Source organism: Centroberyx affinis, unplaced genomic scaffold (assembly GCF_046629955.1).
Source record: "Centroberyx affinis isolate AG114_WGS23_722 - 3 ecotype Tasmania unplaced genomic scaffold, CSIRO-AGI_Caff_v1 ptg001999l_1, whole genome shotgun sequence".
Classification (NCBI taxonomy): domain Eukaryota; kingdom Metazoa; phylum Chordata; class Actinopteri; order Beryciformes; family Berycidae; genus Centroberyx; species Centroberyx affinis.
The window spans coordinates 130572-157301 of record NW_027280343.1 but is presented as its reverse complement, the minus strand read 5'-3'; the positions used below and the strand labels follow the sequence as shown (position 1 = coordinate 157301).

At 45.0% G+C, this 26730-nt stretch overlaps 1 protein-coding gene across 1 annotated transcript; it reads right to left on the bottom strand.

Annotated features, from left to right (window-relative positions):
* Positions 1-248: 248 nt before the first annotated feature.
* Positions 249-26619, bottom strand: LOC139653903 (autophagy-related protein 2 homolog A-like). Its single transcript, XM_071530915.1, has 42 exons — positions 26104-26619; positions 25505-25667; positions 24569-24718; positions 24103-24205; positions 21326-21470; positions 20808-21026; positions 20558-20657; positions 19273-19437; positions 18512-18654; positions 17988-18066; positions 17312-17561; positions 16842-16983; positions 16551-16649; positions 16123-16278; positions 15232-15505; positions 14906-14978; positions 14547-14721; positions 14234-14376; positions 13590-13714; positions 12532-12686; positions 10884-11016; positions 10541-10725; positions 10378-10458; positions 9607-9713; positions 9373-9465; positions 8901-8971; positions 8329-8405; positions 7566-7736; positions 7309-7435; positions 6505-6728; positions 6023-6252; positions 5706-5841; positions 5170-5403; positions 4868-4969; positions 4641-4725; positions 4197-4350; positions 3741-3810; positions 3500-3582; positions 3046-3167; positions 2741-2895; positions 2244-2402; positions 249-2102 (listed from the first exon to the last, which is right to left on the bottom strand). The coding sequence occupies exons 1-42, from the start codon at positions 26272-26274 to the stop codon at positions 1866-1868; spliced, it is 6066 nt and encodes a 2021-aa protein (XP_071387016.1). The 5' UTR covers positions 26275-26619; the 3' UTR covers positions 249-1865.
* Between the last annotated feature and the right edge of the window lie 111 nt (positions 26620-26730).

Here is a 26730-nt window from a genome sequence, read left to right as displayed (position 1 = left end):
TGGTTCCTGGTTATAATGTACCTTGTAAACTTGATCTAAAAACCATGGATTTTCATGGGTGTCACGGACATTAAATTTACTTTATTTAAATATCGCACACTGTACACTGCCAGGCCGTAAAAATCTGTTTATAACCAATGTAATAGTTTTGGCTCTGTACAAGCCTGTTCACAATATTGTAATATTCAAGTTGATCAAAGGAAAAATATTCAGGCAAATCAGTTTTTGTTCAGTTTTTATACTCAAATTTTTATTTTTGTATTAATTTTGTATACTCATTGTCTTTGTATTATACAGGTCATTCATACAGCTTATGATATAGTAAATAGTAATTACACACAAGAGGTGTAACAAGTATCAACCTGTCACCCTCACAAACATGCATCATGCGCATGCGCGCACACACTCGCTCTCTCTCTCATACACACACGCATACACACACAGGGACAAACACCCCTTACACTTATTAAACAAAACAAAGATAAAAATGTAAAACGTTTTTACCACAAAACCCCCATTTCTCTTCTTCCATCACCACCAGAGATTCACATCCTCACAACTCCATTATTTTGAAAATGAGTATGACAATTAATACTAATGTTGAACAAAATTTAAAAAAACAAACAAAACAAAAACAAATTAAAAATGCAGGAAGGCAACTAAAGAAGTGGGCAAAGCGATTGTGAAGACAGAGCAGGCTAATACAAACCCCAGGCCCCCTCTCCAACTCTCAACAGAAACAGAAACACACATAAGAGACTAAGCACTGAGATCAGCCGTGGGTTACACATACTGTTCATAGAGACAATTAAAACAAACTTGCCTTTGTGGAGCAATAACAGAATCCAATGCACAATAGAATTTTGAGGCTTCATCTGATCCTGTGTTTCTATTCAGTCAGGATACATGTCAAGTATGTGAATGAATATGAGCCAGTATGTATTATATTGTAGAAGGGAGGATATAGGACTGAGGAAGGCAACAAAAACTATTAAAAAAAAAAAGCTTTTTTTTTTAATAGCAAGCTTTATGGCACAAATGACAACATTGGGGGAGTGGGAGCATTGTGGGGCCAAAGTTGAACCAATCACATGGCGTGTTGTTGTGAGGTCAGGGTGAAAACCATCTGCCACTGCAACCTCCGGAGGGATCTCAGCAAAGGACACTTCATTAGAATAGTCTCCCTGTGCCACTATCAGGATCTCCCAGGAGAGACCGGACATCAATAACTGATCCAAGTGGACCAAAGTTGGGGTCACTTCACTTGTCAGTTCACACCATACACCCGAACAAGGTGAACTGATATCTAAATTCATCTCCTGGAAACCCTTTCCTATGATGACATTTCAGTTCACATCTAGCGCTGGGTGAATTAGACCACAGACAGACCCACAAACTCAAGTACAGGGACAGCCACTGATCAGCATGTTTCTTATAAACAACGTAGGAAACCATGAGAGTGATAATCCCATATGCCCATGATAGGTTTAAGCTAAAAACCATGAAGTCAGCTGAGCGCGATGATGATATGTTTGCATACTAAAAGAACAGTGAGAATCTGCATACTAGTGTACTAGTGCCAGAAGGGAAAAGAGCAGAGCTCTTGCTGATTGCATCAGAAGGGAAAAACAGAAGAACTTGAATCTGTATGTCCATGTGAAATGGAGCCATGTAAAATACTGGGTGTCAGTCACTGCAGTAGTAGTTAGTCTTTTTTTTGCATTGGAACACACTCTCAGTCTCTCATTAATACATACACACACACATACATACACATTCAATCGCTTGATTCACTCCCTTAATTGAGTCTTTCCCAAATCATCATCACATGTACACGCATACTCTCACACACAGACACAAAGTGATCACTCTTGGCCGTCCTCCGTGCGCCATTTTAAGAAGTCCTCCTTCCGGGCATCCGGTTTGATCTGGTTGCGCATGCCGCCCAGCAGATTGGAAGTGGCTTCGGAGGCCACTATTAGGGGACGGACCACGGTGGGCAGGGTATGCCGCAGGACGCCGCCCACAGCGCCGGGGAGACCTTTCTGCTCGTGGCCGCGGGACGCTGCGTCGCACAGGGTCTGAGCCGTGTCGATCACTCCCTGGAGAGCAGAGAAAGAGGCCAGAGATGGGAGAATGAATGTATGAAGAGGTGGAATGTGTGAGTGCTGATTTTGGATCCCCCTTTCTATAGAAGGTAACCTATCCGCTGGCTGTTTGACAGGACAGGTTAGGGGACCCACCTCTCGGACGGTGTCGTAGGCCTTGGCCACGCCTTCTCGGAGGTCTGCAGGCTGCGGGGCTCGGCGGGGCCGGCTGGAGGGGGCCCGGCCCTCGGTGATGGCGTAGCGTGTCAGGGGGGGCGTTGGAGATAGGATGTCGTACACCGTCTCTGCTGTGGCCTGCAGGAGGGGCACAGGGACACCAACAGAGTTAAAAGTGATATATGAAGGATTCAGGACAGAAACAACAACAGTGTTTTATTCATTTTACATTTTTACATTCATATATGTCATCAAAATAGACTCATTGAATATCTTACTCTCTCAAACAAATATCTGCAGGGCCAAATTTGGTCCATGGCACATCCTTAGGGCGGCCCTGTTCTACATCTTTAACCCACCTACTTTTTCACAGTCATGACTTGCACTGGTCCCAATCATCCAATGCCAGACACAAGCCTCTTCAACTATTTATCTAGACCTAGCAGATGACTGGGTATCCTTTACATGTCCAGTACCTGTATGGCCTGCACCAGCCTGTTGCTGAGCTCCAGAGCAGCCGAGGCTGTGGAGGTGCCAAAGGACGCTGCCCCCCGCTGGAGACCTCGGATAATGCGTCCGTCTTTCCTGTACTGCTCTATGGGCATCCAGAACAGATCCCGAACTCCGTGGACTAGAGAACCACACAGAGACGGAAAGAAAGGAAAAAGAGAATGAACCATGAGATAAAAGAGGAAAAAAGAGATATCGATGTTACACATCACCTATGCTTACACAGGGTACTACAGAGCGTTTACTAAAGCTGCAAGCAGCATCAACTCACACAGCTGGACGACAGAGTGCATGGGGCCAACACCTCCCAGAATGCCCGGCAACTGATTCTTCCTGATGTCGGTCAGCCATTCGGTGACGGCGTACTGGATCACTTTGTCTACGCCGAGGAGACTAGGAAGGGTTGCGGGAGAAAGAGCAAGAAATTACGACAGAAAAAAGAAAACCCAACACCACAAGATGATCTAGTCTCAGAAAGTCTGAAACAATATTCAAAAGGCTTTAGAAGGTATAAGTTACTTTATATTGACGATGCCATTTAGAGGCTCTCTTGGGACTTTTTGGGACATTTACAAATTAGAGTACTGATGATCCCTAGGGAGATCCCAGTGTCATAAATGTCACAAGGGCATAATATGTAAACTGAAGATCAGCGCTCCTAGTTAGAGAACCTCTTTCTTGGATCTAACAAATGTCTGTGTTGGTGGAGAGGTGTGTGTTTCTACCCGTGTCTGCAGCAGAGCCTCTTCAGCTTCAGTTCTGAGCAATTTAACTGGGCCAGGCCAATCAGAATCCCTGCAAACGTTCCCTGGGAAAGCAGAGCAGGTCAAAGGTCAGGAGTGGGAAAGTTTGCCTAAACGACCATTTTCTAATCAAGGATACTCCAAAAAGCCTACTGATGTTTCTGCAGTATAAGCTTTTGGTTCTGCCAGGTGACAGATGAGGTGCTGCTCTGTCTTCTCTCACCTGTTCAATGACTACATGTTTGCCGTGATAGTCCAGCCAGATAGGCACTTCAGAGGTGAAACGGAACTCCCTGAAAAACATGATGACGGAGAGGGAGAGGGAGAGGGAGGGAGAGACCACATCAATATTGAATAATTTTAAACCTTTCTTCACCACAGAAAGGCTGACTGAGCAATTTACTTATGTGATAAACATCGTTCATTTTGTTGGTTTCATTTCAAATGATAATACAATACATCATTTCCTACACTTGACAGCAGGCATTTACTTGATGCTGATGTCAATTCAGGAAGTCTGAGAAATCGGGGTCCATCGCCAAACCCTAATTTCCCCAAGTAGTATTTACCACCTGAAAGCTGAGGTGAATGGTATTTTCAAGTACCCTACTACTCTACCATCTTTCCCATATGATGTGAATGCAGCATCAGACTCCCTCAAAGCCTCGTGGTTGCATACCGGAAGTAGATTGGCTGGTCAGAGGAGGAGGTGGAGCCAGCAGAGGAGGAGCTCTGCTCGCTATAGGTAGTTTCCACAGAGGCTGTTAGGTCGGGTCCCAGACCGCCAGCTGACTCCGCCTCCTCAGACGACTTCTGGGAGGGGTCTGCCTTCACTGAAGAGGGAGCCAAAACATAAAGGAACGATTATTATAACGCTTCCATTAAACAAAGGGTCTCAAATAACAGTCAGTTGTTAATTAATACCAGGAAACATATACATTTTCAGCAGACCTCGGTCTCAAATAAATCTAGGATCAAATATTGATCGGTTTGTCAACAACTTCTGCCATCTACCTCCTGCAACCAGTGAGAATTCATCTCACCATAGGGACAACTTAAATCACCTATCCATAAACAGCACCTTGCTTACAGAAAAAAAGAGATATCACAAGATGCAGCTCACCCTCGGCTGCAGGATCCACAGGCAGGTAAGGGTTAACAGACGAAGCTAGATTACTGAAAAAATCCTTCAGGAAGAACAGCGCGTCCTATGGAGGAGAGAAAGAAAGTCTGGTTAGGTGTGGAGTATCCCCTGGGCAGGGTTGGGGGGCACATGTACTTGGACTGAGACTAGGTTTGGACTAGGCTCTGCAGTAGTCATCAGTGTTTAGTCTCTGGAGCCGGTGGTACCTGGTCAATGTTGAGTCGTAGGGGCAGCAGGCTGACTCGGAGACAGCACTCTGGACCCCCGAGGCCCGACTCTGGACACACCTGCAGGGCCTTCACTGTCAGCTGAGACGAGCAAACACACACCATCAATATTACATACAGTTCCTTGGTAGTAGTTCTCATTTTAACCTGCTTGTGGTATGAGATGAGTGGGGTTTAACACACACATCAGGATGGTTTAGACCCTGTCAGGTACAATTTAATCCTAACCCTCTTCCTCCCTCCCTTTTCCCCCCTCCCTTCCTCCCACTCTCCCCTCTCACCATGTTGGAGTGGGCTCGGCGAGGCATGCTCTCACTGGTGTAGAGGTAGAGGAACTTGTTGATTTGCGAGGAGGCCAGTCGGTCTCGGACCTCCAGCTCCTGGACGATGAACACCTGCCTGGAGAGGGGCTGTTCCCCGCCCGGACCCACCCCGACCCCGACCCCGGCTCCCACCAGTCCCTCTCCCTCCTGCCCAGCCACCGCCACCGCGTAGGACTCATGCTGGAAGGACACCTGGGAGACAAATCAGGAAGAACATTTTTGAAAATTGATTTTGAAATCAAGGGGTGCTGTGGGAATTTAGTTGTAGGTTGCTATGCTTTGGAAAGTATGGAGGTATCTGTAAACCTGTTGATGCATTGAATGTCTAACAATCCAATGAAAGTGTTACAAATCTGAAAATCCGTTACCGCTGCATCATTCCATTGGGATGCAGGTGCCACATGCCAAAACAAATGTAGTTTTTCCCATTTTTTACTAGTGCTCTGAAGTTTTGGTGAAAACATTTTGTTATTAAATCAGAGTTGCAACAACACCTTGGTAAGCTGGATCTCCATGAGCAGTGTGTGCTGACGACCGCTGCCTCCAGCCCAGCGCCAGGAGTTCTGGGGTCGGGAGGAAGGCACAGAGCGGGACGGGGAGCCACGCACACCGGCTGGGACTGAACGACCCCTGGAGGGGGAGAGACAGAGAGAGGGAGAGACAGAGAGAGAGAGAGAGAACAAACAATGCAAGCTCTCATAGAAAAAGAACAATGACCATTTATGTATATACTGAATAAGAAAGTTAATCTCTGTGCATTTGGGAACCTACTTATAACTCCTGTGTGTTTGTGTGTGTGTGTGTGTGTTACCTATTTACGTGCTGGGCATGTATGGACATGGGCTTGCCCCCGAAGTCCTTGCCCCCGTAGAGATGCCAGACTACAGAAACCTCCCGCAGCACCACCCTGCTCTGGGGCACAGGGAAGCGGCTGGGGGCCCGCAGCAGGTCCGAGCTGCCTCGCGGCCTGGAAAAGTGGCCGTCCTTCACCCTTATGGGCCCCTGGGACAGCACCGTCACCACAGGCTCACCATCCTTGGGCTGGGGAGAGGAGAGGGATCACTCAGTACTCGGTACACATAAGACAGACAAATGGCACAGCTTCCTTGTGTGGCTATTTTGTGAGGAAGCATTCAGTTTAATTTTGAAAAGGTGACATGCTGTGGGTGAAAGTAACTTTTAGGGGAAGGAAAAGATTACAAGAAAGATAGAACAGAAACATAAGGAGAGATGAGAAGAAAGGAAAACAGTAGAAGAGGAAAATAAATTAATTAGAAGCCAAATTAGTCTCACAGGAATGCCCATGCCAGGAGCCTCCAGGATGCAGAAGTCGTCGTTGTCGGTGGAGCCCTCGGAGCCTTCCTCTGACATCATATCGGCCTGCGCCTCTGTTGCCGTGGCAACCAGTCCGTCAAGCTCAGACTCCTCCCCCTGCAGGACGGAGGGGCGTTGCTTGGAGGCCTCACCGGGGAACAGGTAGACGGAGACGGGCGAGCCTCGTGGCACTGAGGGTGAACCTGGACATAATGCACAGAACCAAGGGCTGATCAATCACTTTCAGAAATCAATACAGTAAGATGTGCAAAATCACTGGAATAGTCATGCTGGCATTGTAAACAGTCCTCTACTTACCACAGTGACTTAAAACCTCTTAAGTACATTTCACATTGTGCATACAGCAGTTTTGCTGCATAAAACTTTTATACTGGGTGGGTTCAATTTTATGACCCAGGGCTTGGGTTGTTGGTTTTCCACATTTATCACCAAGCAAATTCAGGTCAATCAGTTAAGGTGCAATGATTCACTCCTCTATATGTGTGAGCTTCGTCACAGTTTTACAGCGCTTCAGAAAATCACTTTCTACTTTCTATTATATCTGTTCCTTATTGAGTATCTAATAAAAGGAAGTAAAAGAATAATTATAATAATAATCACATCGTCTTGAGTTTCCATACAACTCCCTCAATCCTTCTTGTATCCAGAAAGAACTTTAGGTCATCACCAAGCATGCACTGTGGGACTGTACTTGTATTATGCTAGCCTTGTGTCAGTGAGTGAATCAACAGCATCCATTATAATGTAGTAAACCTACAGTACCTGGATCTAAACCCTCTTCTCGTTGGCTCTTCTCTGTGTCAATCAAGGCATCAGCCAGATCGTACTGGTTGATCTCAGCGGTCTCAGCTGGTGGGCAGGGGGGCAGGGAGGCGGGGCTTTCTGACAGCTGAGGAAACAAAGCCAGACAATTAACATAGAAATAAGACAGTTTTATGTCATCTTTATACAGCACTCTCATTGAGCCAGTCTGTTTTCCGCAGCCACGGGAATGTCTCCAGTGAACACCCAGGCCTTACCGGTAACTTCTGTCCAGCGATCTCGGTGGGCGAGGCGTGTCGCGGTGGGGGGTGCAGGTCACCCTGGGACACCAGGTACTGCAGCAGGTTGACCAGGGCAGCGCAGGAATCAGCACAGGTATGGAGGTGAACCACGTTGTTGGAGCAACGAAGCTCAAACAGAGGCTGACTCTGGAAGCCAGGATTAGAGGATGGCAGAAGGAAAAGATTTAAAGAAAGTAGGGGGGAATCAAGAAAGGTGGTGAAAGAGAGAGGGAAAGAATGATAAGTGCATGAAGAGAAGAAAGGGAAGTATGCAGGAAGGCTCACACAAATGCCAAAAAGAAAAGACTACCAGACAGTGTAAATGGCCCTACAAAATGTATTTTCATTGTTACATAACAGACTTTAAACTGTGACCCTTTTCACACTTGTATACCTTGTTACTGATTGGTCCAAAGGGTGACTGCATCATTTGTGGGGAACGACATGTTTACTGTTGCTTTGTTGGTTTTGGTTCCATGTCCAACTCCAATTTGATCCTAGTTTTTAAGTGCAAGTCTAAAGCTATTCTTATAGGGATACTTCATTATGATAAAAGACGTATTTATAAACATTGGGCCTATGCTTGTTAGTGGTTTGTGAGAGAAACTGAGCTAAATTATAATGTTTTGTTTGTCATTTTGTCTAGCGGGGGTGGTCATTTTCTTGCTGCGGTGCTCCATCGCTGCTGAATGAATGAGGAGGAAACACAGGTATGTAAACAGATGGTGTGTGTACTCACTAGCTTGCCCGTATCACTGCCTTTCCATGTGGTGATGGCCAGCTCCAGCAGGTCAATGTCCAGAACACACACATAGTCTGGGGAAAATACATAGTGCCCATGATGACAACACACACACTCACAGACCCAAACACAGACACATGGAGTGTATTCCAACTAACAATAAAAACTATAGAAGCGTATATAATGACAAAGTACTGCGTGTGTGTGTGTGTGTGTTTGTGCATGCATCTGCCTTGGATGCTGATAGAGTGCTGTTGTAACTCTATAGTGATGAAGGCCATAATCCACATAGCAGTACCATATTCATACACCGCAGTGACTGCACAAAATAGATTGATTTGGTCCCTCTGTGTGTGTGTGTGTGTGTGTGTGTGTATGTACTCATGTGTGTGCAGTGTGTGAGAGAGAGAGATTTCTTTGGTTCATGAAAGAGTGCGACTCATTTTGAGGAGTTGGAAATGGCAAGCACACTCTCTCTTTTGCCCTCTCTCTCACAAACACACAAGCAGTATATTCTAACTAACAATAACTTGTGTACGGAACACACACGCCTGCACCCTGTGTCTCACCTCTCCTCAGGTCCACAGTGTCAGTCTCACACTTGTCAGAGAGGTAGAGGGCAGAGTCATCCAGGATAAATCTGACCGCAACACAAAACAAAACCACACACTTACTTCCACACAGATTTTACACAAAGAACACAAACTAACAGCAATATGATGAAAAATGTGCTGCACTGATTATCATACATTCTAACAAATGTAATATTGTGAAAGAATTACCGTGTTGATCACAGTCACTAATATAGTATCATCTCAGATTTTTTATGTAATTTAGAAAAAGCTGTGCTTCCTAAAATTCAAATTCAGAGAATATTTCAAAAACACAGATTATGCCATCCTCATTATTATGTAAGCAAAAAGTCTTAAGATGATATTAAACTGCAATGTGCTTTACTTTCACATCAGCAATCTGCAATCAGCAATTTTGTAAGAGTAGACAGTAGTTTTTTCAAATAGTGTATATCTTGGTGAACTGTACCTGAGGTGGAAGGTGGCAGTGTCTACAATGATATTACTGGACAGAGAGAAGGATTCTGCGGTGAACAACACTCGCAGTGGCAGATACAGGGGCCTGGCAGAGACAGAAAGACAGAGGGGGAAAACAGAGACAGAGGAGGGAGGAGGGTATGAAAGTTTTACACAATGTATCACGTTCACTATCATTTCATTACATTAAAAACAGTTTGCTGCAGCACTCTGTGTGTGTATATACCTGTAGTCCACAGCGCAGGTAGCGAGGTGTGTATGCAGGACGGTAATGACGGCAGGTGGTGTGTATCCCAGGATAGGGTCATCGATGACATCCAGGAAGTCAACCAGCTACAACAAACAAACAAACAGACTTGGTCGGCAGAAGACACAGCCAGTCAAACATTTTGACTTTAACCTGAGTATGGTTTGCATTTTCCTGAACAATCCAGTTTGTTTGATTGCACTAGACCAGATCAATCCCCTACAAATACATGAATCAAATTCAAACAGCAATTGGCTGCAGCTCTACTTGGCTTTGAGTTTTGTTACATAGTGTTTTACTATAAGACCATATCCCAGTTACTGTGTAGCACAGCCAAATTGACTCTGGAAGCAAGAATGGGAGAGTGCTTTTACATTCATTTGGTTTTCTGTTGGGACCAAATAGCATGGCTGTTGAGTGAGCATGGGCTGGCCCTGTGATGGAACGCAGGATAGTGGTAATAGCTATTGGCTAGGCTAATAAGATTTTTTTTCTCCTATTAAACCCCATTGTAGCTAGACATATCACGTTGCCTACATTTGGCCTGTTATCCACAGGAATAAGAAAAATCCACCACCAAACAACAAGCTGTTTTTAAAAGTGTTAGTGTTTGGCAATATTGTTTGTGTGTTTGTGAACTGTCATGCCAATAAAGCACCTTGAATTTAATTGAATAGTGTTTTAGGGTGGATTTTTCCTTTAATGCACTTTGAAAGAGCAGGACAATATAGAGGACTTGCTTCCTCCTACCTGCTCATGCCAACTCTGATTCGTCTGGGTCATGTAATGTCGCATGGTGGCGCCTTGGAGTCGAAGAGCAACCAGGAACTCCTACAAAGAGACACAGAAACAAATAGTAGTTTAATTTCAAAAATGCATCAGTGGAGAAACTAAACGTGTGAGGACGACCTACCTTGACGTTCCTCTGGGGGTCCAGGGTGATTTTGATGGCTGTGGACAGCATCTGAGGCTCAGTCTCCCTGCCGCTCACGCTGCTCACACCCACCTCTGTGGGGTAGATGGTAGGGTCCAGGTGCTTTGGGGGAGTGAAGCTGGGCATCTCCAACCGCTCAGGGATGGGAGAGTCTTTCACCACCGCTGTAGTGGTGTGTGGAAAAAAAAAATTGTGATTGATGATCCAAAATGTCTATTTAAATGTTATACATACCATTCAATATTACATGAACTGGAGAAATACAAAACAAACTATGTTGAGACAATTTGTTTGGCTTTGCAAACGACATGACAACACCCACCTCGATGGTAGAGCTCCACTCGCTTGCTCTCCACACACAGGAAGTTTAGATTGGGGTTGTTCTGGTGCTGCGCCACACTGAATATCTTCCCCCCTTCCAGGTCGAGCACGATCTCCCCGTGATTCTGGTCCTCCTGAAAAAACCCCCCAGAGAGAACAGATGGAGCAAAAGGGAAATGGCTCAGAAAGACTCATTTACAAATTAGTTAATCAAAAGCAGATGCAGGTGGAAGAAATAGAATATTGGCAGGGTTCTACGGTAAGCTTTTTGTCAGGGAGCACTGGTGCTCCTAAGTTGAAAAAAACAGGAGCACACAGCAAAGTCTAGGAGCACAAATGTTATTGTTGGTTTTGGTTATGAGTGTCTGTCCCGGTCTGTCTGCTGTTCAGACTCAGGAGCAGCCAGGTTACTTTTCATAGAGACTGCTATCTGCCCAGTCACTGCACAGAGCAAATACTCTTGAGCCACAGGTGGCAACGGTTTGAGCTTATGATTGTACATTGTGGTGTGAGGAAAAATCACGGTTTCACAATTATTATGCCAGGGAAAATCAAATGAGAATTTTATAATTACAGGGTTTGTTGTACATTTGTTATGGTTCTGCAAAAAAAAGCGCATTTAAACACAGTGGAAAAAAGTATGTAGCCTAGTTGCCTATTAGAATTTACAATAGTTGCCATTTGAAAGTGAAAAAATAATACAGTAGCTGCCTTATGAAGACAAATAAAAACAAATTAGACTTAGTGCAATAGATTAGTCTTTTAAACCTGATACAAATGTAAACTGAAAGTACTGTAAATAATCGCCCCGAACAGCTGATTCAGCCCCACGAATGGAAGACACTGCTGAGAAGAAACGCTGTTATACTTCACAGCATGTTGGTGAGCTTTTATAAAATGTAAAGTATATAAAGTAATGATGGGCGCTACAATACTCCCGTTTCTGCTTTACTGATCTTAGCTTACGTTGCACTGAAAGTCCAACTCACACTTTGTTGATTTATATTTAATCCCCTACCAGCTCTACATCTCAGTGAGCAACTTGATGCCAAGTGAAACGTGTTTCAAGTTACTTTGATCACCTTGTGTTGATCATGCATGTCGGTCATTTTGTAGGAATTCAAAATGCTCCACACTGCTGATTTAAGGCACTATTTGGTGATAAAAAGCTGGATGTTGTCTCCTCTCTGTTAGCTAATTAGCCTCCACACAAACATAAACAGAGATGTTCTCTCTGAGAAGTTTTGACAGGCGCAGTCTTGTGCGAACGTGAGGCTGCATTAAAGAGCTCTGAGTCGCAGGCAGAGATACCGCAGCTTCTAAAATGCTTACGGTTAGAAAGCCGTGGCGTTTTATCGGTTAATCGCTGCATCCCTACCTCACACCGGTGCCCCTAAATTCAACCTCTCATTCGCATTTTTAAAAAAAAGTAGGAGCAAATGCGAGCATTTTGCTCATACTGTAGGACCCTGATTGGGTGGATAAAGCCAGCAAACCCAGTTAAGGGTTTAAAAAACTTTTCTGATTATATGAAAGTTAAGGATTCTTGTACTCAAAATCCCCAGCAATTAAAATCATCACAGCAAATGCATAATCCTCTTTAAAGTCAGTACCCTCATAATAATATGGTTATCAGCCATATGGTTTACCTTCCTGTCTGTCATGGCTTGGAGGCGGCCCTTGCCAATGACGACTGTGAGGGAGAGGAGGCTAAGGGTGTGGTTAGGGCGGGGCTCCACCTGTCTTCTTCCAGATGATTCGTTGGCCAAGTAGAACGGAGGCTCGTCCTCCTCAGAATCAGAGTCTATGACAGAGAGAGAAAGAGAGAGAAGACAGAAATTTTAAAAAAAGCTTTACCTGTCATTTCATTTTAGTCATCGGTAGATAAGGACAGCGAGGAGCGCTGCTTGATCAATATGTTCAGAACAAGATGTTTTGGCTGGCTAGTTGCTACTATTGGTTCCCATGAGCAAGACAAGGCAAGGAAATCAGTAGAAAATCAGTTATTTTCCCAATTATGTGAAAAATGCAATGCCAAATCACTGAGAGTATGCTGGTGAATTCTGCCTCTTAACATTGAAAGAGATCAGCACTGAGTTTAAGAATCCCTCTCTCACAGCTATCTCCCAAAAACAAAGAAAAAACGACTTAAACTTTGAGATCATCAAAATGTAAAAAACTACGATATGAATGATATGAAAATATGATAAAAGTGTATAGGTATATTTTCAGTGGTTCAGAAAGGATAATGATGACGCCTGCTGACAGCCGTTGGCCAATAAGACTGTCAACTAGGTTATATCAGTCTAAAGCTGAAGATTATTCTTAGAGACAAACAGACATAGAGACAAATATCACAATATGTCAAATGACACTGGGTCTACAACTACATAAAATGTGTAATCATATGCATATCAGGACTGAACTGAAGGGTGTTTTCCAGACATTTAGTCTAATTCCAAAACTTTTCCAGAGTGGGAACTGATATAATTCAAGTTGATGAAACCCAATAAAATAGAATATAACAGAATCAAATTGCTATAATTCACAAAAAATGATAGTATCTCAACATGACAGGATGAAAGGTGGACCTGTAAAAAACATATTACTAGTGACAGATCCTCATTTTGTCTGACTGACTGGCTCATCTCTTCAGACTAATGGAAAATGTCTCAGTTTTCCCCATCAAAGCAGCAGTCAAACTCACCCAGTCTGAAGGCCGACTTGCAGAGCTGGAACTCGTCGTCGCGGTGATGGCGGCTGGGGTGGGGGCTGTGGGCTGAGGGGGGAGGAGGGGGAGGGGGCTCCCACATCAGCAGATCATTATTGATCCTATGGGGTGGAAGGGGAGTGGGAAGTAGCGAGGATGACAGCAGGAGAGAGAGAGACCGACAGACAGAAAGAGCCACAGAGGAAGAGTGTGGTTATGTTAATTATATAACCTTTTAATGCCTGCTGGAATTTAATTTAAGACCAATTTAAAGACGTAAAGAAAGAAAGCTAGCAAAGGCAGCTATTTCTGACTGAACATATACCTAATGAAAGTTCTGACACTATAAATGGGCAGAATAAGAAAAAGGACAACAGGAAATTAATTGCTGAGGGACATGAAGTATCACAAGTCCTAATCCATTTAGGTTTAACCCTGTTCTGTACATACAGCGCATCATTGCATGGTGAAAAAATAAGACCTCTCATAACTGTATTTAAGACATTTTAATACTTTTGAAGGCCCCAAATTTTGACTTTTTCAGACTGTTTGAGGATACTCTGGATAATGTAAGTGTAGATGACTGCATGCACATGTACGCGCACACACACACACACACACACAGGCAGCTGGTGGTGTACCTGTTGTAGATGCTCTGGAAGGCCTGTTTGCTGGGCAGGAGGATGTAGGCCAGCGGCAGACTGATGTCCATGGCACACTGACACTGGGCCACACACTGGGCCTGGAACTGACACATCTCCTCTGGGTCAGCTGGAATCACCATCTACACCAGGGAGGGAGAGGGAGAGGGAGAGGGAGAGGGAGAGGGAGAGGGAGAGGAGAGGAGAGGAGAGGAGAGGAGAAAGTTAAGGCTGAATTCTTGATGAGATGGCTGATGGAGAAGATGTATGTGTGTATTTTTCTGTGTGTGTGTATGTGTTTGCGCCAGCGCACCTCCTCAGTCTCAAACATGGTGCGGTTGGAGGAGAAAGGAGAGCTGGTTTTGTCGTGGAGCTCACAGTGGCTCTCGAAGAACGTGGCCCCCAGGTCCCTGGCCAGGCCGAGGCCCAGCCCACCGAGACCCGCTCCTGGGCCCTGGGACTCTCCTCCGCTCACACGCACCGATATCCTGATGGCAGGGGCAAAGGATGAAGGAAGTGTGTGAATGCCATGACATCCCCCCGCATCCCCCAGGAAAGCCTTGGTATTGTAAAACGTGATTTCTGCTATATTGCAGCATGTAGTCCAACACATAAATATGTTCTGTGTGAATTACAGATCTACCCATCATCCTCAGGGTCACCACCACTGACCTGGGCAGGGAGTCACGGTTCCTCTTCACTCTGATACAGGGAAAGGAGCCTGCCTCCCAGCCCTCATATGACCCTGGGGGATACAAAACACATACATCGTTCATGAGAATTTATAAATGCCATTCTCTGTCTGCTTTTCGCATTTTAAAGGGCTACTTCAGCCAAAAACACATCCCTGGAGCCTTGGATGACAAAATGATGACATTTTAAGAGAGTGGATCTTCAAGATTTTAGAGATGCTGAGGGATGATCTTGATCTTTGGAGATTTTATGAACGACCAGACAGTACAGACGAAGTAGGAGTGCGTGCACGTGTGCCCAATCACCGTGCAGGTCGGTGAAGGAGGCCTCAAGCAGCTGGGTGAGGCAGGGGCCCGAGGGCTGTCCCGGGGCGGCCTGCTCGCTCTGGAGGTCCGGGGCCTCCTGATGCTTCACCTCCAGCTCCGTCAGCTCCAGCACCAGGGTCTCCTGCCGCACCGCCCTCTGGGTGGGGGGACGACGCTTGGGCAGGGGCCGCAGGTCCGGTATGGGGAAGCGGAGCTTGAGGACGGCGTGGGGGGACAGGAGGGAGAAGGAGGAGTATAGCTCACTGCTCTGGGTCTGGGAGGAGAGAGAGAGGGAGAGAGGTTTCTCTTAATATTCATTTATCATGGGAAAGTCACAGTCACACCGTTACAGATTTGCCGGAGCAGTTGGGGGTCGAGTGCCTTGCTCAAGGGCTATTTGAAAGCAGAGAGAGAGTAAGAGAGAGGGATAGTAGCATTTTTATTCATGTCTGTCTCAGCACAAATAGGCTAAAGTCGGACAAGACGGTTATCTCATGGGGCAGTTTCCAAAAAGCTAGTTCCATTTCAGGGTTTGATGTAAAATTCCATGACTTTCCATAACTAAGCTGGAGCGCTTCCATGACCTAAAAATTGTATTCCTTCCTTTTTTTTAAAAGTTTTTTTAGCTCAGAAAAGTTCTAAAGGGTGAACAGTGTGGTTACCACAAAAGTTGGGCTGCTGTGGAGAAGATCAGCTAAAAGTCACTCTCTAATGCAATGAATGTGTGAAACAAATTCTAATATACATTCTGGTATATTTCTGTGACTCATTTGTACAATTCCCCAATATTCCCTTATTTCCCCAGACAATGTATCACTTCCCTAATTTTCCCTGTCTGGAATACATCTCTTAAGATCCCATGATGCTCTAGAAATTCCATGTGTGTCCAACCTGCGTGTGTCCAGGTCCAGCAGTCTGTGTGGGACAGTGGCTGAAGGCCTTGCTCAGGCTCCCCAGGCGACTGAGGATGTCCAGGTCCAGTTCAGCGGTCAGCTCTGCCAGCTCCACTCTCACCACACTGTCTCGACGCACACCCCGCTGCTTACCCTGCAGACACACACACACACACAATTTTGCCATGACACCTTTGTCATTATCATCCTGGGTTTCAAGGAGGTTTTAGTGTCTCATGGTTTCATGTCTCATGGTGTCTCACATACACACGTAAACACTACTCCTTTGTGATGTGCCAAATGCTATGCACACAAACTGGTACACATCAAGTCTGAATGTGTGTGTGTGTGTGTGTGTGTGTGTGTGTGTGTGTGTGTGTGTGTGTGTGTGTGTGTGTGTTTGTGTGTGTGTGTGTGTGTATTTACCTTGCGCAGGTGTTTTTCGGTGAGGCCGTAGTGTAACTGAGCACACGGTCTGGCTGCAGCTCCGACTGTGAACAAACCAGCTCTCTGGAACTGGAGCAACTAGAGAGAGAGACAGAGAGAGAGAGAGAGATGTACTCTAATCTAATGGTGTACTCCTTAAGTTTGGTGAGAGAGAGAGAGAGAGAGAGAGAGAGAGAGAGAGAGAGAGAGAGAGAGAGAGAGAGAGAGAGAGAGAGAGAGAGAGAGAGAGAGACAGAGAGATGGACAGAGCTACACAGACAGATCCTCTACCTCGCTGTACTGAGGCTTGCTGTCCTCCCAGAGACACTCTAACAGTTCCAGCCTGCTGAAGGAAAGGTCAGAGGTCACGGCCCGATTGTGGCGACTCCCGCTGCGCATCTCACATGCAACCTGCACCGCCGCCCCCGTCAGTCTGGTGGAGACAGGGAGAGAGAGAGAAAGAGAGAAAGAGAGAGAGAGAGAGAGAGAGAGAGAGAGAGAGAGAGAGAGAGAGAGAGAGAGAGAGAGAGAGAGAGAGAGAGAGAGAGAGAGAGAGCTGTAGTTATTTCTGACATATACTTCTTTCTGAATAAGCTTCCTCTCATAGCTTAAAGTGTCTCTCTCTCTCTCTGAGTGTGTTGTGCTGAAAAATAAGAGAAGAGAAGAGAGAAGCTGTGTCTACATGCATTACAACTCACCAAAAGATTGTGTGTGTGTGTGTGTGTGTGTGTGTGTGTGTGTGTGTGTGTGTGTATTTCTACCTGAGGTGGGAGTGCGGGCAGGCCTTGGCGAAGCTGCCTCTCAGATGGTGGAAGTCTCTCTCGCTGAACATGCTGTCCTTGAAGAAGGCCAGCTCCCGGAAGAACACCTGAGACACCTGGGCCAATGAGGAGGCTCCGTCTGGCCCGGGGGGCGGGTCATCCTGCAGCAGGGTTAGGGTGAGGCCGCCCAGTGTCAGTCGCAGTAACGCGTCAGGCTTCAGCGGCTCTGACGGGCCACCGTGGGAGCGTCCTGCAAGGAAGAGGACGAGAGTTCAGTGTGCCGTGTTTTATGTCTTTTTTCAGAACACTTCATTTGGAAAAATAACATTAAAATGAAAAACATAGCAATTTGGTAAAACAACAAGCAGGCCTTGTAGGAAAAGAGAACAGCTGCATGGTGATTAAAATTCACAAAAGTGGCATAGCATGGGGAGAAAAATATTAGCTGTAATTATGTTAAAGCAATAACTTTAAAACCCAAAGCAGAATCTGCAGAATTATTTAGCCCTGGGCTCAGTGCTATGTGAAAAGCTCTTCTGAGTGCTTAGTGTTGAAAGGGGATGATTTCCATGGTGGTCCAGTACTTAAGAGATATTTTAGAGCTGAATTCCTTCACAGGGCTGATACAAACCCTTTAGTGAGCGTGTGTCGGTCCTGTACAGTGCAGTGTTGTTACCTCTGATGCGGCTGCTGGCCTGGGGCAGGCTGGACAGAGAGCCCGCTACAGGATATCGCCTGGGACAGTTCATCATGCCCTGGGAGGGGGAAATATATCAACTATCAGATCTGATATGGACTTATTGCCTTCATTGGTGATTTGAGGAGTAGATTTATAAGGTTGGTAATGCATTCTATAAAACACATAAACATATCCATTAGAAAATGCAAATGATGTGATCAGCATGGCAAAAAAACAAACAAGGAAAAAGCAGGACAGCAGTAATTTCCTATTAGAAAAATAATCAAAGGTCCAAAAAATGAAGAATCATATCCTTGAAACATGGAAAAACCTGCTTTTCTGCCTGTTTTTTTTCTTCACCTAGTACTTCCGTATTATATTATCTAAACTTTAGGTCATTTTAGGTATAATTTTGTAGCTCTACTGTACTAGTCTCTCCAGAGAAATGTAGATGTAGATGCCATGTTGACACGCACACACACACACACACACACACACAGTCAGACAGACGCAGGCTGTACCTGTGCAGACAGAGCTGCAGGCTGTGTGAGGCTGTTCAGGCTGTGTGTAGAGGACTCCATGTCACTGTCTGACAGCTCGCTGCCGGAGCGCACAGACGTCACACTGCTGGTCATCCCAGCAGGACCCATGGAGTAAAACATCTCTGTAGGGACACACACACACGCACAGTGAAAACTATTGAAAACACACACATAACAGAAAGTTGCGAGGAGGAGAAGAGGGAAGGAGCAGCTGGAGTGTTTTCAAAGCCATGTCCAGATCAGCACTCTTCTTTCTAGACACTACAGAGACTGGTATTACACCTCCAGGTTGGGTTCTTCATTGAACTAACAGCCAATACGAAAGGCTGGATCTCTGCATTTAACGCAGCCAGGCAGAAGACTGATTTCCTGTACCTTGTATAACTTGCAAAAATAAATATAAGGCTGTAGGTTTAGCTATATATGAATGTTGTATATTGATGTTATATTGATTGAAATTAAGTCATTCAATAAAATATAATGAATCTAGTCTGTAAAGGGGTTATCAACTAAGGACAAATTATCTACTATCATAGTACCAGTTTGTTTTATTTGTTTTGTTTTTGTGCTACCAAACCATTTTGTAAAAACAGGTTACACTTTTTTAAAGATAGTAAATATCTCACTTTGCGTTTTCGGTGACTGGTATTGGCTGAAAAGCAACATCCCGGAGCATGCCTGCTAACATTATGCTGTATCTCAGAAAGACAGGTGCAGCGGACCTGTGCTGCCCTGCGTACCTCCGTTCTCCAGGCCGCTGAGGTAGGGTTCCAGGTCGGCCTCGGTGTCCCACTCCCTGTCCCGGGGGCTGGAGCCCAGCTGCTTGCCGAGGTCCTCCTCGATCAGACGCAGGTCGTCGGAGTCTAAAGGACGGCTGTGCACCCCCTCGCCCTTACTCTCTGGCTCTGGGGGAGGGGAGGACAGAGTACTGAGTTCATGTGTGTGACCTCAGATTTAAGAGGCATTTACAGACATCTGCAACCTTACTCTCTAGCTCTGGGCTATGCAGGAAACAGCACAGGGTTACTGTCTGGGTCTGTGTGCATCTGTTCTGAGCCCTCATACTGTGGAAAATAGTTTTATATTATGTATCCCAAAAGCCTGTGGGCACCTGATTACTCTCTGGATCAGTGGAAGTAATGCATGCTTGATGTGCATATACTGTATATGTGTGTGTGTGTCTGGGTACATGAATGTAGGTATGCCTAGTACAGCTGACTCATCATAAGCACTAAGGCTGGATAAAGGAGTATTTGCCATCGCTGACTGAGAGGAGGAGGGAAATCTCCAAGCCATTTAAAAGCTGTTTTATTCTGAAGCCTATCTACTTTGACTATTATATATTCATGTTCTCATAAAAGCCCTAGCTATACATCTGACTGATTTAGAGTTATTACTAACAAAAAGTAAATAAGCTATTAGTGTCTGTGCCCTCCTAACAAGTTGGGTGACAGAGGCCCTGGTTTTTATTTCAAATATTGAAGTTTCATTGATAAACACCTTCTTGGAGGTTCTGGTAGGTCAAAATGACAAACAAGATCTATTAATGCAAGAACTACATCCTAGACTTTGGAGTGACCTGCCTGAGGAGCTTAAGCTGGCTAAATCACCATCATCTTTTAAATCACTACTGAACAAGAGGCACTGGAGCTGCCTAATGTCCCGCCATAATCACCATGATATATTACACATAACCAGTTATGCTAATTGGGTCTTAAATTAAGTTAATTAATGTATTAATTAGCAAATATTTGTATTTGATTGTATCACTCTGATTCACTTTTTTGATATAATTATCTTTTGTTAATTGCCTTTGATGTATTTTTTGGTTTTGCTTTCCTGTTTTTGACTGTTTTTTATAGTTTTTGCTTTGCTTAAATTGCTTTTTACTGTTGATTTTTGTGTTTTTTCTTGAGATTTACTCCCCTGTGAAGTGTTTTGTAGCCGTTTTGAAAGGCGCTAGACAAATAAAGATCACAATAACAACTACTCTAATAATGGGTGTGTGTGTGTGTCTCACTGTACCAGTGTCTATGCAGAGGGCTGCCAGCAGGTCTGTCAGATGGGTTATTTGATCTGGAGACAGCAGCATGTGGACGCAGCCCACCTTCCCATCCAACTCCAACTGATAGACGGGGACAGAGCGAGGAGGGGAGCAACACAAAGACAGGAGTCAACAAGAGAGGACAGGCACATGTTTGATCACTGTAGTATTTATGAGAGATCTGATGATCTTATGTTACACACACACACACACACACACACACACACACACCTTTGGTCCGGGCAGCATGTCGTTCTGTTTGATCTTGACGTTGGTCTCGATGAAACCGGAGCAGCTTCCTATGAGGAGCGGCTGAGGAGGAGGACAGGAGGGGGCTGCTGGGGGCTTCTCGTCTTCCTCCTCATCTTCATCTTCCTCCTCCTCTCCCTCCTCCTCCTCCTCCTCTCCTTCACTAGCCGTGGCGGAACCTGGGGGGTCCTCTGAAGGACCCTAAGAAAAGGTAAGACAAGTCTGTGAGTGAGTGGGAGAGTGCCTGGATGTGAATATACAGTACATGACACAAGTTTCACACCTGTGGGTAAAATTCAAGGTGTCACAAAACATGAGAGCTGCAGCTTTTTACGGTCGTAAGACAACGGATACATTTTGTGTAAGTAGCTATAACTTATTCTTGTGAAGTTATTCTATTCACTTCAGTTGCTAAAATTATCTAGCAAGAGAGAAGAACAACTCATCCTGCTCTGTTAGCTGACTAGGTGTACTGTAGGAGTAAGAAACTCTTCCATCACCTGTGCTGTCCCAGTGCTGTCGTAGAACAGCTGAACGGAGCTCAGCTGGAGGATCTTGTGCAGGAAGGCGGGGGGCTGGTGGATGTCGACAGGCACGGTAGTCTGGCTGGCTGGGTCCCGCACCGCCTCGTCACAGTACTCCAGCCTGGAGCACCACACACACACACACACACCCACACACACACAAAGAAGAAAGATGAAGGAGGGACTCTGCCGTGACAAATGCACGTAATTACATGCACAGAAACACACACTCGACTACCTGGAACCCCTCAGTCACCTAGGAAAAGAGCCAGTTTTCACCATGAACATGAGATCAATGGAAGAATCAGAATAACACCATTAGACATACGGAGATAATCCATACATGTGACTGCTAGTTTGTGTGTGTGTGGAAAATATGGTCTTCATTTTGAGAAGCACTAACAACACCACTGCGATGTGAGACAGAGGCTACTAATCCTCTCCACCATGGTTGAATTTGTTTATGTAATTATACCAAGGTATCACAATCAATTTGGAAATTATATATTGATTTTTAAAAATAGTACACATAGCACCTTTAACTAGATGTTAGATTTTCTCAGTTACCTAATTAATTGGCCACTGTCAGGATTGCTGAAACATACTCCTACTGCCAGTGCCTTGCTCTCTCTAGAAGAGATAGTGACATTGACTCTAGCTCCAGACGCACCCTGTTAAATAAACACTACGACTGTTACACGCTTGTCCCACACAGGACTGCTCTCGGATCAGAGTTATTCTTTTAAAAACAGGCTGTAAAGACAACAGGGGGCCTTCTGGTCACTGACCCCAGATCAGCAGTGCTACCCCGAAAAACTCTGTCAATAAGACAGGAAAACGTGGAAGGTTCAACAGTGCCACAGTAGTGCACGTTTTCAAATGCCAACAGACTCATGGGACATGTGGGACCAACTGACACACACAGGAAATTAACACTGGGAACTGATGCTACCTGGTGATGAATGGAGTGACAAGATGGCTATGGATGGGAACAATCTGAGGGCCACTGTAATTATCTCAATAGCAGGGATCCACTGTTTAGCGCGTATAATCATATATTTCGAATTTAGTTTCAATAATAAATAATTGTAGAATATTGGCACATTATTGAAACATTTCATTTAATTTAGAAGGGCCGCTGCAGCTGAAAATAGTCAATGTGTTGATATAACATGCGGTATAACGTGCAGGAAAGAATTATCATGTCAAAACAGGACTAATAATCATATTGAATAATCATGACTGCAATATAAAGAGGGTTCAGGGTCATCGACTCCCACGACATCCCATATTGACGGCACCTTGAGCACAAAACACCATCATCAGTCACTGACAAAACCCTTGTTCAATTGAATGACTTCGCGAATACAGGCCCTGACTTTAACAAGCTGCACTGGGAGGCACTTTGACAACACAAGGCTGAGGAGAGCATTTTGATAACTCTACAGTGGCCTCCTCTGCTTATCTGCTCACACACTTTAGGGGTGAGTGGAGGAAAGATGAAATCTGATTCCAGGCCACCATTTTGCTTTCTCTCTCTGTTGATGTGGAAGAAAGAGACATTTTTATCCTTTAATGTGAGTGATAAAAAAGTGAAACACAACAAAACAGGGCATCTGGGTAGAAAACTGGATGCCTTTATGCGATAGGACAGATCTGGAAAATCCTGCTGACCAATGAGTTTCAGCTCATCCTGTGCAGCAGCTTCTTTGTCTTTTTCACTTGAAGTGCCTCAAATCCAGTTTGTGTATTTCACAGTTTTTATCCCTCACAACATGGGCTGCAGAGTGTTTTTATGTCTTTATGGCTATGGCCCATCTATAAGAACACTTCACTTGTGTACTTTGACAAAGGAGCCCCACATAACGTCCCTCTCCACTTGCTATAATACAAGTGATCAGTCAAATGGGAAAGGCTTTTGCACATACACAATGATGACAATCAATGGTGCAGAAATGCACCACTGATTTGAGTTGAGTTTACAGAGGACATAGACTTCAATGTCATGTGAAATCCCTTAAAAAAACAAAGTAGAATTGATTTTCTAAACGGTGCATTTATCTTAATCAGTGGTCAAGCTGTAAAGGATAATATGCCAAACTGCCAAGTTTGTTTCACAACCAAATTATTAGGTTTTTCTTTTTGATCGGGTGAGTAATACATAATTCCTAAAGAAAGCAGAGCAGAAATGAAGAAGAGAGAGACAGATTAGTCAGTAACTCATGTCAACAAGCCCTTCTCTATGCATCAAGCCATGCCCAGTGCCCCAGTGCCCCAACTGATGGAGTGTGCAGTACATGCTTATCACTTTTTCACTTCTCACTTCTTCATATGTTCTCTTGCAGGACAGATCAAGAGAGTCTGCCCCTGCTGATCCCCAGCAAATTTCTAGTTTAGTCTAATACATTAAAAGCAACTGAGGTAGGTTTTCTATCATTGCCAAATGAACTGTAAAAATAACCTTTGATGTTACATTTCTACAGCCACCATGAGCTGCATTCTATCAGCATATTTCAGCAACAAATCAAAGCACAGAAACACACCACTGGTGTTATGGTTTTTGAGGATGCGGTTTCTGTTAGCATTTCAAATTGTGATCAAAATTAATTTCACAGTAGTGCAACAATCCTACACACAGCAAACAACAACATGATGGAGAAGTGAAGAATCAATAGGTTTGCAAAGGAACAACCAATCTTGTTATCTGCAACACATGTTCTTTGAGTGAATCTTTAAAGGAAACTATGACCTACCGTTTGATGTGCACCTCTAAGGCAACACCTGTTTCCAGGTCCAGGGGCTGGTGCTCGATGCGGACGATAGTGTCCAGGAAGGTGACTTTAATACGACGAAGGACTGCGCACACAGACGGGATGAGAGACACGCAAAGGTTCATTAACGCTGATCCTTCAAATCCATCCCTGTGCTTAGCCATATATGTTCAGACTGGGATGTCGGCACAACTTATCATTGGAGAAATATTCCCACAATTATTGTGAGCCAAGCTGGTTTGAAATAACTGAGTGCACATAATTACTGAGGGACAATTTGGATGTCTACATAATGACAGTCTGTGTAAATGGTGTTTGTTTCTGTGAAGGCTGTCACTTGTTTGCAAAACTGGGACAGGGACCATTCATAGCCACATACAATCTCTCCCTCCTCCTCACACACACACACACACACACACACACACACACACACACGGCTTTAACCCACCCGTCTCAATGGTTTGTGCAAACATCTCAAGCCCCTCCAGCGGAGCAGGCGGCTCCTCGGACGCCTCTGGGGGGTCCTTCAGGCACTCCTGGGCCAGCTGCATGCTGGAGGTCATGCTTGATGACCAGCCTTGGGAGTCCCAACCCCCACCTGGATGCAAACAAACCCACATGGGATTCAGTGATTTCCATGCTTCAGGGTTGCCATGAAGACAATGGATGATAAATGATGACTCATGATCAAACCTGCATCATTTCTCTCTTTTCCCGAGCCAGTTTATTTTTACTTTGTATATTATCTCTCTGTGCTTTGCCCTGTTTGTACAGAGATCTGACTGACATGCGTGCGCTACTTTTGTGACTGGGCCATTACACCCCAGCATCCAACACAAACACGCATAACCTCCTCGGTTCGTCTCAGGAAATGAGTTCGACACACATGGAAGTTCATGGTTGCAACCCTGAGCTTTCTGCACAGTATTGTATTGACTTGTACAGCATATAAAGGTCTTCAGTGACAAATTAACTGTGATTAAGTACTTGTAATAGAGTGGCCTCTATTACAAGTTTCAAAACTCCTAAACTGGACATAGGGTCTCATGCATTTTCTTGCACAAGCTCGTTCATACACAGATTTATGTGTGCTTCTTTATATTATACTAATCTCAATGTGTTAAAACTCACAAAACAAACACTTGTCTATGCTCATTTCCAGTGCAAGTCTCTACAAATGGAATGGGTTGGGGACAAGTAATGAAAACAGGGATAAATTAGTGTTTACAAATAGGGACACAGGAACACGTAGCTTCAAACTGGGACAGTCCCAGGATATCCAGTCACCCGACACTTGGCTGACTGGTGCATGTTTGGTTTCCCAAATGGAAGACCCAGCAGTGAATCCAAGCGGTTACTCAGGCAGGCATTTCGTCTGACTTACTGGTCCGGTACTTGGGTCTGCATGTTATCTGAAGACCAGAAACCTCTAAGGTGCAGTGGTCGGTCACCAGAGCTTGCCAGGGGATGGTCACCGCTATGCTGCTCACAAAGCCATCCACAATCTCCAGAGGTGCCCCAAGAGACTCCAAAAGCTCATTGACCGCCTGCGGGTTAAGAGGAAACAGTCAGCAAGGAGTGTGAAGGAAAGAGAAAGCGAAAGGGAGAAAGAGTTGAGAACAATAGCTTTCATATTTTCCTCATGGCTCTAGGTGTGGATTGTAAAACTGCATTCAAAGGAAGTGAACAGCTAACATGGCTGGGGAAATATCTGGTATTTCACTTAAGACAGTATGTAGACATTGATGAATCATGAGCAACTGTTGAGCCAGAGATATAACTAGTCTAAGAGATTCATGGGCTTGCTTCCTCTAAGTGCTGTTCCTCGAAGAAAGGCGAGCTAGCCTGAGGACATGACGCTGAAGATTGTTGTTGAACTCGAGTCCAATTGCGAAACAGCCAAGGGTGCATGAGTCCGAGAAAAACACACACGATGCCTGGAGTGCTAGGAAGTTGACAGCCACACTCTTTGTGCAAACTCACCCACACGTCGAGGTTAATTTCCTTGATGACACCGCTGCCATTATACAAGTCCAAGCCCAGCTGGTCCAAACTCAATCGTTCCTGCAAGAAGTGGCCGAGGTAGTGCTGTAGGAGGTACCGACAGGCCCGCTTCTTGATTGAGCCCGACCAGGGGAACAGCCAGCGAGACATAGGGCCAGAGAGAGCGGGGAGAGGGAGCGAAGAGGTGGCGGAGGAGAACAAGTGCGAATACAGTCCTCTGGCAACTGCATAACAGACAAAAACAAAGTGTGCAAACAAGGAATGAGCCTCACAGCTAGCTACAGGGGGCTAAGGAAGGGGGTAAACCGTAACTCTTCTTCTCCCCTTGACACAAAAACTCGAAAATCCTTTGTGTCAGGACCGACGAGAGTCCGACGTTGTTTGAACAGACGGTACTCCTGCTGTCTTCAGTTGTTTCGGTTCATATTTTCGCCACGTTTGTGTCGAATTGGAGCGACGGGTCCTGGCGCATATCTCTTGTTTCAGGGTTGTTTATTGTTATCATACGCCAACTGATGGTATGGTGAAGACGTCCGTGCGTCATCACGTCATCGTGACGAAATACCCGGAACAGAGATTACAAAATGACGCCATCTTTGTAAGGTC